The sequence below is a fragment of the Mercenaria mercenaria genome, unplaced genomic scaffold (genome assembly GCF_021730395.1).
Source record: "Mercenaria mercenaria strain notata unplaced genomic scaffold, MADL_Memer_1 contig_598, whole genome shotgun sequence".
Lineage (NCBI taxonomy): Eukaryota > Metazoa > Mollusca > Bivalvia > Venerida > Veneridae > Mercenaria > Mercenaria mercenaria.
In genome coordinates this window covers 26885-47861 of record NW_026463480.1, presented here as the reverse complement: position 1 = coordinate 47861, position 20977 = coordinate 26885, and the positions used below count along the sequence as shown (strand labels likewise).

General features: G+C 32.6%; 1 protein-coding gene across 1 annotated transcript in view; it reads right to left on the bottom strand.

The window, feature by feature from the left end:
• LOC123531687 (uncharacterized) overlaps positions 1–20727 on the bottom strand; it is a 33091-nt gene extending 12364 nt beyond the window's left edge. Inside the window, exons 1-3 of the mRNA XM_053535952.1 lie at positions 20648–20727; positions 3098–3157; positions 2635–2723 (exon numbers count right to left, since the gene is read on the bottom strand). Of these exons, the coding sequence (XP_053391927.1) occupies positions 2635–2723; positions 3098–3157; positions 20648–20706 (208 nt within the window). The 5' untranslated portion in view covers positions 20707–20727. The remainder of the gene's footprint in view (positions 1–2634; positions 2724–3097; positions 3158–20647) is intronic.
• Positions 20728–20977: the final 250 nt, after the last annotated feature.

Here is a 20977-nt window from a genome sequence, read left to right as displayed (position 1 = left end):
AATACGCATTGTAAATATTCCTTAAACCATGTTTTCATTTATCCGACTAACTACACTTCGTACGAATCATTTGAAACCCTTTATCATTTTGTCTTTGTTTAAGCAAAGAGAGGCGTTCATAAATAAACGATAATAAGCTCATAAACATCGTTAAAACTGTTGGGAATACCCAAACATATTTGAATGATGAAGGTTTTTATTGTAATGCTAGATTATTGTGAAATTTTGATTTTTGAAGAATTAGATGCTTTTTTGTGCTGTTTAGGACTTCTTGAAAATCCATGAATCGCGCTTGTGATTTTTAGATTCTGAGGCGACTGTAAAATGTCTCTCCGTACTTGGTGTTGTTATATTTTCTGACCCATTTGGATCAAGGTGTCCATTCAATGCTAATGAGTTCCGTTTAAACCGGTGCGTGAGGAGTGTTGTACATTTCATTACTTCTTATGAACAGACTCAATAAAATTGGGTCTACCAAAGATGTAAAATTAACATTTTTTACATTTACTTGCTACAAGAAGAAGTTGTTTGCCTTCCATAAGTATCAAAGAATAAAAAATACATGTCAGGATATAGATCGTTTCATCATCTAAATAGAATAAATAGAACAGCAAAATATTTTCGCATACGTTAAATTTTGATTCGCTTTCTGATAAGAAAATGAAAAATAAATAAATAAATAAATAATAAAAAAACTGTTCCCGAGTTTTGTTTAAAAATATCCTTAAATCCAGAAAAATCATACAGTCGTATCGACTCTTTTTGAATTTTCGTTTTGAATGTTTGTGATTGCTCACCGTCCGGCGTCTGTCCGTCCAAACTTTACTTTAAACAACATCTTCCCCTAAACCATCAGGCCAATTTTGATGAAACTTCACAGATATTTTTCTTGGATGGTATTCTTTAAAAAAAATTCAAAGATTTTAATTCCATGCAGAATTCTGGTTGCCATGGCATCCGAAAATAAAAATATTCTTGTCCAAAACCACGGGTCATAGGGCTTTTATATTTGGTATGTAGTATTATTTTGTAGTCCTCTACCAAGATTGTTAAGACTATTCCCCGATTGTCAAAAATGGCTCCGCCCTGGGGGTCACATGGTTTACATAGACCTAAAGAGGGAAAACTTTGAAAATCTTTTTTGTCCAAAACCACAAGGCATAGAGCCTTAATATTTTGCATGTGACATCATCTAATGATCCTCTATAAAGATTGTTAAATTATGCCCCTGTGGAGAAAAGAGACGCCGTCCTGGAGGTCTAAGTTTTTACTCAATCTTATATAGGAAATACTTCAAAAATCTTCTTGTGTGAAACTAAAAGACCTAGGCCTTTGATATTTGGTATGTAGCATTGTCTTTTTGTTTCCTAACAAAATTGTTCAAATTACTCCCCTTGGATGAAAAGAAGGCTTTGCCCCAGAGGTCTAAATGTTTCATAGACTGGAACAGGAAACATTTTTTAAAATCTTCTTGTCTGAAACCACAAGACCTAGGCCTTTGATGTTTGGTATGTTGCATTTCCTTGTAGTTTTCTACCAGGATTGTTCAAATTATGCTCCTTGTTTGAAAAGAGGCCCCGCCCCAGAGGTACCAATTTTTACATGGACTTATATAGGGAAAAAAATCTTCTTGTCTGAAACTGCAAAGGTCTAGGCTTTAGATTTTTGGTATGTTTCATTGCCTAATGGTCCTTTACCAAGATTGTTCAAATTATGCTTCTGCGATAAAGAGAGGCCCTGCTATTTGGGTCCTAGGTTTTCCATAGACTTACATAGGAAAAACTTTAAAAAAAATATTCTTGACATGACATGTACACTTTTGCACACCGATCATAAAACTGACTTTCAGTGACCATGAATATGACCTACTGACCTAATTTCTTGTTTTTTAAGATAAAGCCTTTAAATTTAGATGACATATACAGTTTTGCACACCGATCTTAAAACTGATTTTCAGTGATCTTGAATCTGACCTAATTCTTGTCTCTTTTTTAAGATATAGCTTTGAAATTCGGACGACATATATAATTTTGCATGCCGATCTTAAAATTGACTTTCAGTGACCATCAATATGACCTACTTACCTACTTTCTTGTTTTCTAAGCTACAGCAAAAGGATTTGGGCCATCTGTAATATTTTTTTACAGATTTCAAAAGTAATCTTGCATAACCTATACCTTGACCACTCCCTTAGTTTTCTTGTTGTTAAAACTTTAGCTAAGAAATTTGTTCAAGCAAGCAATTTACTCAGGTGAGCAATATAGGGCCATCATGGCCCTCTTGTTTTGTAAATGACGTCAGAACATGCGTGCAATCTAGCGGAAAGGCACACCCGTGATATTATTACAACGATGTTGTATCCACGTAAAGAAACGTTTTCCTTTTATACAAAACATTGAATGTATATATTGTTGAACAGGTTTAACCTTATTTCATTTATAATCTAGTTTCATTGCTGAAACTGTGGTACATGACGCGGTGTTATTAAAGATGCCGCTTTGTTTTTTTTTTTTTTTGTTTTTTTTACTGCTTTAAAGGACCTTAAAAGTAAATGCATGGCATTAAAAATGGAGATTGAACACACTCTTGTACCTTATTGAAGATATTGTTTGCTATATATAAATTTCAACTCACGTGTCGAGCACGAGGAACCTCCCCATCCGGGACAACAGTCCTGATAGTAATATCGTTCGGATTTGTATGTTGCACATCGACGCCAACCCCTAAAATAAAAGATACTTTGTACCATATATTAAAAGGGAACATTTCATACAATATAATAACCGGACACATTCATTTATTTCATCAACTTTAATTATGCAATAGACTTAATAATGCTGTACTAACAAAATATTTTAAATAAGAAAATTTTAGGATGACAGGTAAACATGTTTAAAGAGATCTCGAGACCATGTCCTTAAGATTTGACAGTAAATACTTTACACGACTTCGTGTAAACGGGGACAGAAATTATGTATTCAATTCCTGGAAAAGATATATCTTACAGAATTAAAATATACATTCAATATTCTTGTTTTTCTTACGGAAGTATGTAAATCGGAAGTAATATGTTTGCGTAGTAGCAAAATAAATGTACCATGTTCCACAATGTCTGTATGTCCTTACAGGTCGTGTTGCAGAATATGGGCACTCATTTCTGGAATAAAAGATATCCACATTACATTTCCTACATAAAACAACATCTGGGCAGTAGTAATGACTAAAATTTTTTTTTCAAATTCCTTGTAGTTATATGGGAAAATAACATTAAAATTGATAAGCAACATATGTGCATATGTCTGAAAAAGAAGTCAATGACATAAACAAGTTATATGCGATTGTGTAGTTTGACCTTAATAAACAAATCCATCTAATTTGACTGCAAATCATAATCTATCTATATGAAATAAATTGAAATAACAATTTGATTATTTTCATAAATTAGTTGTCATATCTTTTTTAGTTACTCTCCAAAGCATATTCTCTTACAACTTATAATTCAATACAACAGCAGCATTTATGTTGCGAGTGCCCGCCAATAAATACCATTCCGTACTTGGGCGCAGTGTCGTTATAATTCCTGGTCATTTTAGATCAAGTGTTCCAAATAATGATCTTTTTTATAGAATTAACCGGCAACAAGGATGGAAGGTGGGGTACAGGGTATTGCATATTTCATTACTTTTTTAACAAACGTAGCTGAATCGTCTTTATAATAACATTAAAAAAGCGCAATATTTGGGTACATTAATTGGTTTTTACCAGAGAATCAAAATCTTTACATTTAAAAACCTATTTTAAAGTTTTACCTGGTGCCTCCGTCTTGGTTTAAAATCGGATAATTATTGAATAATACACTATATAAACGAAGTGGTGCTAAATGGCAGCTAAGCATCTTAATTCAATAACTGTGATGGATTTTCGTGAGTGCAGTGTATAGCGTAAATGATGAATTTTTCCTTTCGATTTGCAAAATTTCATTTTGTTTTAGTTTTGATGTCTTATCTGGCCCAGAATAATGGCTTCTGATTTAACAACACAAACGAGAAAAATAAGTTTCACTAAAAAGAAAAAGGAAAGAAATCAAAGAGCAGAAAAGAAAACAATTTGTGTCGGACATCAAGTGGAAAATTCCTTTCGTTTTCAGTTTAATGAATGCGTCAGACAGCAGGTAACCATTTTCGTCATGTGTATATAATTCTATTTATTATTTTATTCTAAATATTGATATATAATATTGTAGGTACTGTTATTTGCCACATTTATTTTATATGAATGGAGGGTATAGGTCCTTATTCCAACCGAAAATCCGGATACTGATTTGTAAATGCATGTAATGTTAATCTATGTTAATTTTTTAACCCACTTTATTGTGTTATTTTTATTGGTATGTATATAAGTAAAGTTTTATACTTTTACTTCTGTATAAGCATTTGTTAAGGATTGTTGTGCAACTCCCGCAGACAACACCGCATTGTGTTATCAATTTAACAGTTTTATAGGCTTTCTTATATAGCGGTATAATTACATGTACAGTGGTGTTTTACAAGTTGTAAAAAATGGAAACACCAAAACAAAATCGTAGACGAGGGAATTTAAAGCGAAAGTTGTGTCTCATTACAAAACGTTGCCAGTTGAAAAAAACTCCCTATATAAAGGGCTCTAAAAGTACCGGTTCGAGACGGAGAGCTTTATTTCCAGACATGGAATCTCAGTTACATCAAGAATTTCTTGAAATTAGACAAGAAGGACTGAAAACAAAAGCTTGGTGATTCAAATCCCGTGGAAAGGAACTTTGATACAAAAAGGTGAACGGCTTATTTTTGAGTACGGCTTATTTATGAGTCCCTGTTGCCTGTAGTGAAATGGTGGCTTATTTTCGAGACCGGCTTATTATCGAAACCGGCTTATTTTCGGGATTTCAGGGTATTTTTAGTTTTATACTTTGTTTTATTTTTTTAAGTTAAGTAATTATGTGTTTAATGTTTGATATGCATAATTATAGTCAAACTTTTTACAAATTTCTCTTAACAATAAGGCGAAAACTGACCTTTGAACCAAGGTGACTTGCATTTTAAATTTATTCTTGCTCTATTAACTCAATGTAGGTTTCTTACAGGCTGACCATTAGCAATATCAGAACAATGGTATTTCTTGAGAGTTGGCCGACTGCACAACATTGACTGTTTGTCATTCCAAAATACCACTTGATCTGTATATGTGTATATGACTGTATATAGTGGTAAAGGTGGTTTTAATTTCTGTAGTGAACAGTCAATATTCATTCCTGCGTATTCAGAAGCCGGTCTGCTAAGGAGGAGGTAAAGAAGACAACAACCACAATAATACCCTCTTAAGTAAATACACCAACGTAATCGTCAACCTAAAACACTTGGGTTATAAATGTTTTTTTCCCTTTAGACTGTGTGTTTCACGCCCCTAGGCTGGATAAAATGATGTATGTTGTGTTTCATTCATTGTACATCTTAGTCCTTCCTCATCATTTAACTTGGAAGTATTATATAGAGCCCACATTCCTGATAAGACATTTGAATGATGGTCTTGATAACAAGTCTGAAACTCAGTCATTTCGGATAAACAAATACGTAAGTTTGAATTTAAGAACACCCTTGTGTATGCAATACATTTCTTTCCATGTATCGAAACATATAGGTCTGTTTCGCATATGGGTTATGATCAGCCTGTAATTAGGTCACGCAATACAACAATAAAAATCCTGCCCACACTACAAAGGCAATGTTTTTCTCCAACAATCATGAAGGCCCATCAGACTGTCTGTTTGCCTAGCGTCTACAACAAAGACACAAGTATCCTTATAGCATCTCCAGTTCTATCAGCACTACGTACACTTCTTTGTTTGGCGTTCAGACTTGTTTCATCACTGTAGTTTAAAAGGAGTTTATAAGTGTTTTTGGACATAGAATAACATGTGAGTTATATCAGTATGATTCCAGTAAAAAGTACATTTGGACAATGTATAGATCATAGTGAGTAACTTTTATAGTTTTGAGAAAAGGACAGTATAATATTTGTTTCTTGAAAAACATTCAAAATTTTACCTTTAACTCAATTATTGGACATATATCAAGGTAGTGAACACAAGTTCAGTCAAGATCTATTGTTATGCTATCCGTTACAACTGTATACAGGTTAAGCCACTTACAAGTATAATAGAAAGGACATTTTAGTGATTTTGCATCGCTTTTTATACTACGGAAGCGTGAAATGGACACTATTAGATCATTATCAGTTTAACTTTGGATAATAGCTATTGAAATATCCTTGTATAGAGCTAGAATAGTGTTGTTTGCTCTATGTTGTAGCCCTTATTTTAAAGACAGAAAGAATGCAAAATATACAGGATTTCATTCAGGAACTGATATACACCTAAGAAGCTTTGTTATAAATGTATTCTTCGTGATGTGCTTTCTCGCCTTGTATGGTGTAAATATTTTATGGACAGATTTGTTGTTCAATGTTTAAACGCATATGGCATAGCTGTGGGGTTTCCCACTTTGCATGGAACCCTTGAGGCCTGTCCGTACCTTTCCATGGGTGCGGCTCAATATGTTATATCAAAATGGCTTCTGCTACTTTCAGCCGACGTTGAACAGAATCCGTGGCCAGGAACCGATAATATTGATAAAACACTCAGATGATTCTTAATGCCTTAAAGGAGACTAAACACGAAGTTGAAAACCTTGATAAAAACTAAAATATTTGACAGGACAGATGACATTTTTGATGAAAACAGTCTTATTTCTGCACGGAGAGTTGGTGAAAGAGTTGAGAACGAGGAAATGGTAAACCTCGAATGGCAATTGCTGAATTTGTACACGTCAAAAAATATTTTTTTTTCAATATCGTGATAGGTTAAGGCACATATATTAGGCATTCGATTGTCTAATAATTTATCTTTTTTCCAGCGTCAGCAGTTAAAAGATGCTAGACAAAGGGGTCGTTTCGGTTACTTCAAAGGAGGTCAACTGTATACTTATGCAAAACCAGATAATGAAGTTAAGACTATATTATTTAAACGTGGAACGCGTCAGTTTAATAGGCCAGGTACTAAAACTTCTATGTTTGACGAAGAGAGTATGGATGACTCTATTGGATGACTCTATTGTGAATGATACATTAGGTGTGGTGGCTATGACTGTATAAGGGTCCGGTCAAGGCTCAGCACAGAACGACAAAAATGACTATTTTAGAATATATAGTTGGAACGTTGAAGATCTGAAGAACAAACTACTCACTTTTGATATTGCTGATTCAATAAATATGTATGATATAGTGGGACTACAAGAAAAATGGGATATTGACTCTGATTTTTGTGAGCATTTTTCCCGATTTTACTATGTTTACATGTAAGGTCAAAAAGTCTATGTCCGGTGGAAATCCGATGGGTGGAGTAATGGTTTTAGTTAAAAATTATTTTGTATCTATAGTCAAACGTGTCTGTAATAATTATAAGTATGGTGTATTACTGATGTTAGACAAATCACTTTTTAACACTTTAAATGATATATTGTATGTTTGTATAATATATATTCCGCCAGAAAAGTCTCCATTTTAAGAGCACAACACAGGAATCAAAAGATATTATCGTAAGTTACCATTATGTAATTTAAATTTGATATTAAATGGTGATTTAAAAGCTCGATCTGCCAGTAAAAGTGATTGAGTTTGAAGAGGTAATTCGTCGTGGCGCATGTATTGTGCGACACACGTTAGATAGCAAAATAAACAAATTTGGCCGTGAACTACTGATGTTTTGCTGAACATACTCATTCAGTATTTTAAACGGCCGGTTTGGTCGCGAGAGCGAAAGCTTTACCTTTGTTAGTCAGAACGGAAGTAGTATTATTGATTACTTTATTGTAACCAATTCTATATTTGATATGACCAAGTCCTTTGAAATATTATCACGAGTCGAGAAGAGTCATATGCCTCTACTTTTATCTATTAAAGTGCCAATAACACAATGTCCTCAAGAAACTCGAATGAATGATAATGACATTAATTGAAATACAGTATTTCAGAGAATAGTAGGGAATAATATAATAGAATTTAGCTGAGAGCATAATAAATGGTTGTTTTAATTCAGTAGATGTTATGCTGAACGATGATAGCAGTGATAAAAACGTAATTGTAGGTGAATTTGAGACGTCACCGCGATATTAAATAGCAGTGAACAGTTTCGTCACTGTAAGCATTACTGGTGGTACAAAGAAAACATGGTTTGACAAAGACTGTAAAAAAGCCAAGTCTGCATCAAGGAGGCTTTTCAAACGTTATTTTTAATCCTCCTGAACAAAATCTAAATCAATTTCTAAACAGCAAACGTATATATAAAAGTATGTGTAAACAGAATCGTAATATGTAAAGAAAGGTGACACTTACAAAGCTTGAGCGGAATACTGGAAACCCCAGGTCTTCTTGACAGGCGATTAAAAGGCGTACCGGTATATCTCGCTCTGTGCCAAATATACCACTGAACAGAAAGTATGACCATTTCAGTAGTTTATTCATGGTTCATACTGATCAAAATAATGAAAATTTGGATCATGCCAGAGTATATGATGCTGATCTGGATGAAATAGAGCAACTTGTATTTAACTCTAGTATTACGGACACTGAAGTAGTTAGCAGTATAAAAACGTTTAAACTAAATAAAGCTGTAAATGGAGATATTATTCCTAAACATTTAGTTTATGGTGTCAATGTGTTGCTGTTTTTTATAGTTAAGCTTTTCAACAGGCTATTTTCAAAAGGCGAATTCCCGGAACAGTGGGCCCAATCAATTACAATTCCAATACTTAAAAAGGGGGTTGTTAATAAGCCGAACAACTATCGGGGAATAGCTTTGTTGGAAGCGTTGTGTAAAGTTTTCATTTTTGTAATAACTAAGCGTTTAACTTTTTATGTAAATGCATACAATAAAATCTGTGAGTCATAGTGTGGCTTTAGAGCTAGCTATTGCACAATTGATAATGGTTTTATACTCTATTTTATTATCTCAAAGTACTTCTGTATGAAGAAAAAGGCCTGTATATGTAGCCTTTATTGATTTTCAGAAGGCCTTTGATTCTGTTGATAGGTCTTTACTGATTACAAACGAGGCTATGAATATGGCGGACGTAATTTTTGAATTTCTCTTGGTGTTGAGTGAGAAAATACATAATAATTGGATAATATTTGCTTTTTTGACCGGACATTATTGAAAATCTAGAAAACATTGTTCGTTGTTAAGGAGTTTACACTTAGTGATTAATTACTATAGAGGATGGGGTCCAAAAATAGAAAAAAAGACTAAGTCGGAAGCTTCGCCAAATTCTACACTGTTGACTCAGGATAAACGCCCTTTTCTTGAAACTTTAAGAGCGGTACCGATGGCACAAAACTTAACGTCACCGACTCAAACTCAGGCTGGGTTTGTGAATCAGTTTCCCGTTTATATGGGCAGCAATCCAGGAAATAATGCAGGTCAGTTCGTTTCTCCATCAAGCTACATGTATATGTCGCCGCCACAAATGGTTAATTCAATACAGAACCCACAGTCTTCGGCAAGTACTAATGTTGACTTTACATTTTTGTTTGAAAAGTTGGAAAATAAAATTGATTCGAAATGTGCAGCCATTGACAATAAATTGAGGAAACTGGATGATATTGAAAACAAAATTTCGGAATTGACCCAGAAAATGTTTAGCATGGATACGAGATTAGGTGCGATTGAACTGAAAGTGAGCGATTGTCAACATAACATAACAGACCTAGAGGCTAGTCGTGCGTATGATTCAAGTTTTTGTGACGAGATTAGGTCAAAGCAATTAATGATCGATAAACAGTTAGAAAATGAGAAAAAGGTGCAACAAGAAATTTCGAAAGATCATGACGGTTTGCAACGGGAAAATACGAGATTATCAGAGGAGATCATTGATCTCCAGGCACGCTCCATGCGTGATAATCTGCTATTGTATGATTTCGAAGAAGGGAAAACAGCAGATGGGAGAAAAGCAGAAGACTGTGTATCATTAGTATATAATTTCTACAGGGATGAGTTAGAAATTGATAATCCGCAGGAGAATGCCAAAAGTGTTCGAGCTCATCGTATTGGGCAGTATAATCATGACAAGAAACGCCCCATAGTAGTTAAATTTAGGGACCCGGATGTAAAATCAGTAATTAAGCAAAATGTCTTGGATAAAAAAGAAGCGACAGGGCATGGGGCAAGTGACCAGTACCCTAGAGCAATTCAGGACAGACGGAGGTTGTTGACCCCATATATGAAAAAAGCCCGTGATGCAGGTTTGCGTGCAAATCTCCACCTTGACCGTCTATACATTGGCAACAGATTATACACAGTCAACGACCTTCCGATTCAAGAGCTTGAAAATTCTAGTTCTATTCCGGGTTTGCATTTTACTGGCTGTAATTCTATGGAAACAAATCAAGGGTCAGAATAGGAAACACTATGGGAACAGTTAAAGATTGTACTGTGGAATATACATGGTTTAACATCTAAAATAAATGACAAATAAATGACGCTGATTTTTTAAGTTCTTTTTCACAATATGACCTGATACTTTTGACAGAAACATGGACGTCAAAAATTTCAAATGTATCTATACCGGAATTTGAATATTTTAATTGTTCCCGACCGGAAAATAGCCAAAAATCACAACGTGCTAGTGGGGGCATAGTTATTTACTTTAAAAAGCAATTTTTAGGTAAAATCGAAGTAGTTAATTCAAAAGTAGTAATGCAAAAGGAATAGTATAGATTAAATTGAAAAAAAAGATTTTTTTGGGGTATGATAAAGATATTTATATAAGTGTATGCTATTTTCCACCAGAAGATTCGAACTTATATAAACCGCCGAACTCGTGTTTATTTGAGTGCGATGTATTTGATCAGTTGAACACAGACATAAGGAAGTACAGTGACCTGGGGTATGTGTTTTGCACAGGTGATTTCAACTCACGAACTGAAGAGAGACCGGATATCATTGAAACTATAAATATGAACCGTTACATTTCTGCGCCTTTAGATGATGCTAATTTGAATGACTTACCAAACAGAAGAAATAACGATAAAACAGTTAACTCTTTTGGGAATCAATTATTGTCGCCTTGTAAAGAAAATAATATACAGATTTTGAATGGACGTCTCGAAAATGGTGAATGCACTTTTCATTCAAAAATAAGAAATAAATGTATTCAAAGTACGGTGGATTACGTTTTGTCACACTATAGTAATTACTCTAGCGTAACCAACTTTAATATTTTAGAGCTAACGGAATTTTCGGACCACTGTCCGGTTGCATTTTCACTGAATTACAGTACTAAGTTTAAAATACAGACAGAATTGATCAAGGTTGATAAAATTAGGTGGAATGAGGATAACAAGAAAACATTTTTTATAACCTTGAATTGAAAAGACACATGTTTGATCAAACATGTGATAAACTAATAAATGGAGAGAATGATATAAACGAGTGTGTTAATTGTTTATCAGATGTTATTCATGATATATCATTTAAAAGTTTTGGTAGTATCTGTACAGTTAAGGAGCGTAAAAATGATAAAAAAGCTCCGTGGTTTAATACAGAATGTAAAGAAGCAAAGAACTGTTTTTTCAAGTATAAAAGGGACTTTAAAGCTAGTAAATGCGATAGAAGTAAACTTATATTTTTGCAAAGTAGGGATAGCTATGCGAAAGTTAAAAATAAAGCTAAAAGAGATTTTTACTTTAAAGAAAAACAAAAGCTTTCTGACTTGAGCAGAAAGTCTCCAAGAAATTTCTGGAAATATATAAAGAAATATAACAAAAGAAACATTAGTGGAAATATTTCTAATTCTGACGATTTCTTAAAGCATTTTGAAGATTTGTCGAATGGTTCGGACAGGCAAGTTCCTAATGATATTTTTGATAATGGACGTAATGAATCGGTTCGGATAGAGCAGCTAGATTATGAAATTACTGTTGAAGAAATAGAAAAGGACATCTTATCTATGAATAGAAATAAGAGTCCCGATTTTAATAATATTGTTGCGGACTTTTTTTATAGATGCTAAATCATTTATAAGTCCATATTTATGTATTATTTTTAACAAAGTTTTTGATTCGGGTGTATATCCAGAAAACTGGACTAAGGGTATCATTGTACCTATTCACAAAAAGGTGATAGAGACAATCCTGCTAATTATAGAAGAATAACATTGTTTGTATCATGGGTAAGATTCTATCGCTAGTGTTGAGAAACAGAATTAACTCTTGGTGCGAATCGGAAAATGTTTTTAGTGATGTGCAGTATGGTTTTAGGCAATCAAGATCTACAACTGACGCAATATTTATACTTCATTCATTAATTAAGAAAATATTAGATAAAAACAAAAAACTTTATTGTATATTCATCGACTATGAAAAAGCATTTGATACTGTTGTTAGGGATGCACTCTGGGTTAAATTAGTTGATTCTGTAATAAGTTGTAAAATGGTAAATATTGTAAAGTCTATATATTCTTGTGTAAAATCTTGTGTTAAACTAAATTTAGATGTATCAGATTTCTTCGATGTTTCGATTGGTTTGAAACAAGGAGAGCCATTATCTCCCTTGTTATTTATACTGTTCATTAATGATATTGAAAAATGTATTAATTTGGAGAGAATGACTCCATATGATCTTGAACTTTTATCAAAATATCTTCTGTTATTTGCTGATGACATTACACTATTTACTACTGATATCGATAGTCTACAGGCACAAGTCGATAGCATATATCAGTATTCATGTAAATGGGGTCTTAAAATTAACGTTTCGAAAACAAAAGTTTGTGGTTTTGAAAAGCGTAAATCTATTCATGATAAAGCTATTGAAATAAATGGTGTAAATATAGAATTTGTAGATACATTTACATATTTAGGCGTTAAATTTGCTTACACAGGGGATATGAAATAAGCTATTAAGGCCTTATCAGACCAAGCTTTGAAGGCATATCATAATTTACTGTCTTTATTTGACAGAGTTGATTTTGACATTAAAACGCAATTAAAGCTTTTTGACTCTATGGTTGCACCTATCTTATTGTATGGATCTGAAATCTGGGGAGTGTACAACTGTAGTGAAGTAGATAAGATACATATTAAATTTTGTAAATATTTGTTAGGGGTAAAAAAACAAACACCTAATTCTGCGATTTTTGGTGAATTGGGTAGAATTCCATTGTCCGTTTTATGTCAAGAAAGATCCTTGAAATTTTGGATTAAGATTAAGAAACAACCCACATCACAATTATTCAACATTTATATTGATCAGCTGAATAATGTAAGAGGTAATTGCTTGGCTACTAATATTCATAACCTTATCAATAACTTAGGATATGCAGATGTTATGGAACACTTCGACAATAATGTTAACTACACAGCTCTATTTAAGCAACGTTAGCGTGACCAGTTCGTACAGAAATGGCACGACTCTATTGAAAATATGTCGAAACTTTATTTATACAGAAAGTGCAAAGATGTTTTTGTTTTGAGAAATATTTAGATAATGTAGGAAACAATAAGTTACGTAAAGAGTTGTCTCGTTTTAGATTGTGTTCGCATTCCTTAGAAATTAAAGTTGGTAGATACAGTGGTTTGGATAGACAAGATAGACTTTGTAAATTATGTTCACAGAATTTTGTTGAAAATGAATTTCATTTCTTGTTATGTTGTCCAGTATATAGAGATTTAAGAATTCTTCATAAGATACCATCAGCGTTTCCAACTGTTGACAAATTTGTTCGAGTTATGTCAAATTCTAAGAAAATGCAAGTACATAATCTATGTAAATTCTTGAAATTTGCTTTTAGCCGTAGAGCAGAGTTGTTACAAAACATTTGATATGTTAACTACATGATGTAACGTATGAAATTTCTTTGTTAACGCTTTAAAACTATTTTATATTGTACGAATTGTATGTTTGCCATATTCATAATTGTATATTGCCAAAGGCAGATAACGGCCGATTTGCAAATAAACTTGACTTGACTTGACTTGACTGTACGAGATTTTGACAAAAAAGGTGCAAATTTAAGGGCAATTTATTTAAGTCTATACAAGCCATACATGTTTCAGTGAAGGCATGTGTTAAAACAGATAATCGTGTTACTAGTAATTTTGAATGTCCAATGGGCTTGCGTCAAGGATGCAGCTTGAGCCCTATATTGTTTGTAATGTTTACTGATGAATTGTACATGCTATTTAGTGAAAACAATATTCGGGGAATTCAGTTAATATTCCAAAGTATTGTGGAAATATTTTTACTGATGTTTGCTGACGATATTGCCGTTCTGTCTGATACACATGTACTATTTCAGGTTTACAGAAAGACCTGAACTTGTGATATCAATTTAGTAATCAATACAAGTTAAATGTTTATATAACAAAAACAAAAGTTCTAGTATTCAAAAGAGGCGAGAGATTAAGTAGACGAGAGAAGTGGAAATATGAAGGTAGCTATCTTGAAATTGTTAATGGTTTTACTTATGCTGGTGTTTACTTCTCAAATAGATTATCTTTATATAAAATGTCCGAAAGTATGTCTGTTCAAGCCAGAAAGGTTTTATATCTTTAAAATTCATTACAGCAGTTTCAATGTATGCCATATAAGACCTATTTTAAATATACAATTCTGTTGATATATGACAGACACAAGCATCTTTTCAAATGTAGCATTTTCCAGTCTTTAGATGTTCAAATTACCACATAAACTTTAAAACATATTGTCTGTGATTAAAAAGAATAGATAGCCAGAGTAGTTTGACTGTTAATTTAATCTTGTATTTGACATTATAGTTAACAAACTAGTGCTTAAATATGTATTAGTCAGATCGTAAAGGAGCGTGTCACAATGTCAAAATTGTTTAAAGAGTGCATTTATCTAAACAATATCGGAAAAAATAAATTAGGTATTTAAGTTGATTTTTATCAGGTATAAGATAGTGCTAAACCCCTTTTGTTTAGTGCCTGAATACCGCTTTAGATAACTGCTCCAGATATACTTTACAGACTGCGTTTGGCAATAATAAATATCGACTAGAAGTGATTAAAGCATTTGCGTTTTGACCCATTTTTATAATTCCGCAAAGTAAAGGCATTCATAATGAGCTTTTTTTTTAAAAATTGTTCTGTCATTTATAAATTCAAAATAACGAACCTTGTTTTATTAGCTCTACTATCTAAACAGTAAATATTTGTTTTTGTCAAGTATGTCACTAGGTTTGAATTCAGTAAATCGTTTATGAAACGCAGTAAGATAAGAAAACGCAAGAAAATAAGGCGCAGAAAGACTTTAAGGTTGATCAAGGGTATCAATTGTTAGGCCACACTAAATGTACATACTAAAAGCAGCGTATCAAAATTTCTGTTTATGGTACAGCCGGGCTTGTCACGTCCGTTGTTTTTGTTTCGAGCACGCGGTCATGACATTGGCCAAAGAAAATTATCACTACAAAACGACTTTATAGTGCAATTAACAACATATATATATATTTTCTGTAAGGTACTATATAATTTATTTTAGTACATCTCGAAAATTCAGGGAAATGGAAACGTGGCCTTTTTTTCTGTCGTACGACTAAACAGACAAAAGCGAAATGTATTTTATTCTAAATCTAATACTGTAACACTAGAGGAATTAATGCCCTAAAGTTTGACGTGTTCTAAAGGTGAATTGCAAAAAGAACAATACTTGCTGTAAAATTCTTTAACGAGCCCAAAAAGGGAATAAATAAGGCTGTAGTAACCTACGATCAATAGCAACACAAAATCATACCGAATAAGTTCTGTTAGGACAGAATAAATTAACACCCCATGTTAAAAATATAATCTTCTATTGATGACCTATATGTTTTCGTACACATAACGACGGTTGACAGTTTCGTTTTACCTGTTCAGAGATATAATTATAAATTAGAAAATATTTACCTTACTTGCGGTGAGTCATAGTTGTCAAAACCAGAAATAGCTGTAGTTTCAAAATTAGGATTTCACAAGACTGTATGGATAGTTCTAAATGTGGTCGTCACATTTAAGCAAGCTTTGATGACGTTTGTATATTCTATTAGAGATTTATTTAAGGAAAGATAATTCTCATTACGTAGTGTTATATCCCTATTATTACCACCTCTTCGAAATGAAATTATTTAAAAATCTGAATATTCACTATTTCAATATATTTTCAAGATATACATCTGAATTATTTATTGATACCGATTTTTTCAACAGTCTTAATCAAAAGCAAATCTAGCTTCTGAATTCATTGATGTCCAATCTTACTTGGGTGCCTAGATGGCCATAGGATGTAATAATAATGTGTCAAACTTTCATTTCTAATGAATTTCAACTAAATATATATCTGGTAATTCAAACCTTTAACAAATATAATACAACAGGTCTGACATTTACAACATTACTAACGCAAAGTATCATGTTTATCAAATAGATTTATTAAATCTACCTTGTTTGGGCAAAAAGTGTAGCAAAATTCAAATTTTGGAATTACTACAGATCAGCTCACGCGGAAAACCCATTCTACTCGATCCTCGGAGGATGGCCAAAACGAGTACCAAGGCTCCGACTCGAAGTTTCTTCGAGTCAGCCATTTTCCGTCAAGGAATTTCACTATCTGACTCCGAGGATTTATGCGAAGTCACTCGAAGGAAATCCTCGAAGTGACTCCTCTAGATAAAATCCAATTAGCGGAATACACACCTATATTGGCTTCTTTTGTTTCCGAGTCACTTGACGGAATTCCTTCATGTGACTCCGAGACGAATAATTAATTACCTATACAAATTTAAATGGGCCTTCGAGTAACTTCGAGGACAGATTTCAAATTACTCGGAGCAGGGTGATTATATTTTACATAGTGATAAGCGAAATTACACAGAATTTGTAAATAAAAATGATACCTAAGTATTTTTTATCGTACTTTAAATAACCCAAATTTTTCTGTTTACTTATGATATGTTATCACTTTTTGAGTGGATACGGCAGTAGTATTTTTATCCTATTTATAATTCCTTCCAACTGAATAAAAGAAAGACCATTTTCATAATGAAAATTGATCATTTCTCCTATACTTTTCATTAATTGATAAAGGTCACTTTTCTTTCACGGTCATTATCTTAACGTTTCTCTAGTCTTATACAGTTTCTAATTTAGTCAATTTTACATCAATTTATTTCTAAATCTAATTTGCACTGTCAGAAATTATTTCATTATAATATTTAACAAATAACTATTTTTTGACGGCAGTTATTTGAAATTGTGTTTAGTTTTATATAATTCTTAATACTTAACATTTTACTTTTCTAGCGGGCGTATTCTAAAGTTTATCTAGTTATAAATTATTCATAATTTAGTGCATTTTCATGACTTTATTTCTAAAATAAATTCGCAAAGTCAGAAATTATTTCTATATCAAAAAGAAGATTCCTTTAACGGCGCTCATTTGGAACTTTGTTAAATTATATATGATTAATAATTTAGTCCATTCTACATAAATTTACTTCTAAATCTAATTTGCATGTATTTTGAATATCATACTAAACAATTTACTTTTAGCGGGTGTTATTTTAACGTTTATCTATTTATAAATTATTCTTAATTTAGTGTACAAATTATTACACGACTTTTTTTCCTAAATTTAATTTGCAATGTCAGAAATTATTTAAATATCAAAATTTAACAAATCACTTGCCTTTAACGGCGGTGATTTGAAAGTTTGTTTAATTTCGTATGATTAATGATTTAGTTTTTTACACACAAATATACTTCTTAATCTAATTCGCGTGGTCAGAAACTATTTCAATATAAAAATTCACAACAGTTTCATACATTCAATTAAAAGAACAAGCTAATTATACAAAAACAATCCATCCAAGTAAGGAAATACTGCCTCGGAGTTTCGTCAAATCATCTCGCGGCACTCGAAATGACAGATTTATTGTTTATTACAGACTCGGAGTCGCGCGGAGTGGCCATAAAATACCGAAAATCATTATAGTGTTACCTGTATAATTTCGACTCGGAGTTCCGTCAAGTAATTTCTCGGAGTGACTCGACGAAATTCCGCTAAAGTAATAAAACTATAACAGTCGGTACTCCGAGTCAGAATTAGGCAGTACTCGGAGGAATTCCTCGCTATGCAAGATTTTTCCTTCGAGGAAAAACGGAAAGTGGGTTTTCCGCGTGAGCTGATCTGTACCTGTTGAAATTGAACTTGACATGTACTAAGCGCTAAGTGAGCACAGATATGTGTAAATGATCAGATGTTTTAACAAATCCGTTACTTGCCCAAAATCTGATAAGCCACCTTTAAACTAATTTATAACATAATATAATTAGAACATTAGATAAAGCACAATTTTCTTTTCTATTTTCTCATGCTATAAAATCTGATTAAAAGTACGATGATTGTATACAACAATTAAAAATTTCCAGTAACAAGTATACGAAGTAAGGCAGAAAACAAACGCTACTGTAAGTAATATTTTATGCACATTGCTTTGCTCTACGTGTAACGTTTAGGCTTTCAATTATGAGCTCGACAAATCATTGTACATGTAGAAATATGCTGTTTGAGATTTTTGATTAAAAGGGTAAAGCCAAAAGCATCATACAGAGTAAAGGGTATGGTAGTATCGGACAGAATGTTTCAGTTATGTTCGACAATACTGAGCTATAACAGCTCGCGCCTGTTGATAACGACTTTTCTCAACGCATAAGGTCAAAATAAAGCAACTCATTTCCCATAGGCCCACATTGTTATGTTTTGTGTTGTAGGCCTTTCCTAAAATTTAAACTTTTGATACAACCTACTCAGGATGGAAGAACTATCCCAGGCCTATTATAAAACTGCAAGAAATATACCCGTTGACAATCACTTTTAGGCACTTTTTTTCTCTTTGAACTCGGTTACTCTAGTCCGGCAGTGATGTTTTTATTTTTATTTTTCATGAATATGCTCCACCGGTTAAACATGCATAACTATCACCCAAAATGCATTATTCCAAATAACTTTAGCCAGAAATCATGGATTAGAATTTTAATTTATGAAAATACATAGTTTTCAAACACGTTCAACACATATTAGACCAATGGGAGACCACTTTACATCGAAATATACAGTGCAGAATTCCCTATACATTTTCAACCAATCAGAGACCATGTGAGCCCAGTGAGTTGCTTCATTCTAACCTTAAATATATACGTTATCGTTATAATTACACCAAACGATGCTTGATGTACAACTACTGACTAGGGTCACAAAATAGCTTATCTCTTATTAGGTTTCAAAGATTTGGACTCTTAAGAAGCATTATAGAAGATTCAGCTATTTTATGTTTTACTAAATAAAGCACGTTTTTTCATCATAGTACAACACTGCAACACTGCAGAATTAACAAACAAGATAACAAACAAACAAAAACAAACTTTATCAGAATAAATGTCAGCTGTACTAATTTGGTTGCCTTTCATCGGCGGCATATCTTCTCTCAAATGTCAAATAACACCAACTGAGACCAATGTCTTTAATACTGTTATATTTAGTTCTGTCTCATCAAACGTTTTGTCTTTCTTAGATACTGGTAGCAACTGTTTACTATAGAAACCCGCAAATTGAAGTTTAGCGACGGCAACTTTAAAGCCGTTCCGTCCAAGTTTTGTTAATTTGTACAGTAAGTGCAATGTGAGTGCTATTATTCGCAAAAGCAGGCTTCAGAGTGTCAAAAAGAAACGTGAGGCATTAGCATGAAACTTACTTAATACAAAACTGTACTTTGTATTTAAACGAACCAAAATATTTTGTTTATTTTTTATCAAAATGTCACATAATCAAACAATACGTACATCCCCATTAAATATGGAAAGATGCAATTTGTTAACATTCGTTATAAATTAATAAATTTATCAATTAATTGACCATTCCGTAAACTGTACAACGTAAACAATTTAAACATTTGCATCCTACATACATTACACATATTTAAACTTGAATTGAAATTATAAAGCTTTCAAAGTTTCTTATGTTTTGGTACAAATATGTTTGCATGACATTTTGATGTCATGCAAACGTATTTTAAATTGTCGTTACAGGAAATGTAAATTCCCCTAAAACACACACATTTGTACCAAAAACATAATATATATATATATATATATATATATACTGCATTAGACAAATGTGTAAATTCATACAAATTTTTGAAATGTGTCAGGAGTTTATTTAGAGATAATTTTTTTTTCTTAGTTCAAATAAAACTAAATCCTTTTGTAACAGATTATGTGTGTTTAAAAAAAGTTTATGTTATTATGCTAAAATAACGAAGTATCTACATGATGCAGCAAGATCAGATTCTATGAATTTAATATTATATTTGAAAAGTGCTCTTTACCTATATACCTTATTTAAATGTTACTGACTTATACTACATGTATTGTACATAACATTCATTACTATTGTTATGTTTTCACAAAAAGACAGAGAAGAAAGCGAATAAACGATCCGTAAAACAGTCAAATATATCATTTATCAAAATAAGTAAAAAGATATGGCAAAATGGCAAATACATACCCGAGGGTTGTGTCTGTCTTTATAGCCATCAAGAAAAAAATAATATAGAAAAGAGCCATTTTCGTTCATTATGTTCCGACATCCAACAAACATTGACCTGTGTAGTCGCTAAGTTTCTTTTTATATACTGCTTGTCTAGGACAGACTATCCCAAAATTATTTCCCACTGTTTTGAAAGACGATTCCATATTTAGCTTGGATTTTTCTGTCTATTACTTAATATGTCTTAAGTAAAATAGCAATGTGAAATTTTGCGAGGGCTAAAAGGTAAAATATCTTGATGAAAACTTAAAGGTCATTTGTTTACTGGAGTTATGACACAGAAGTTTT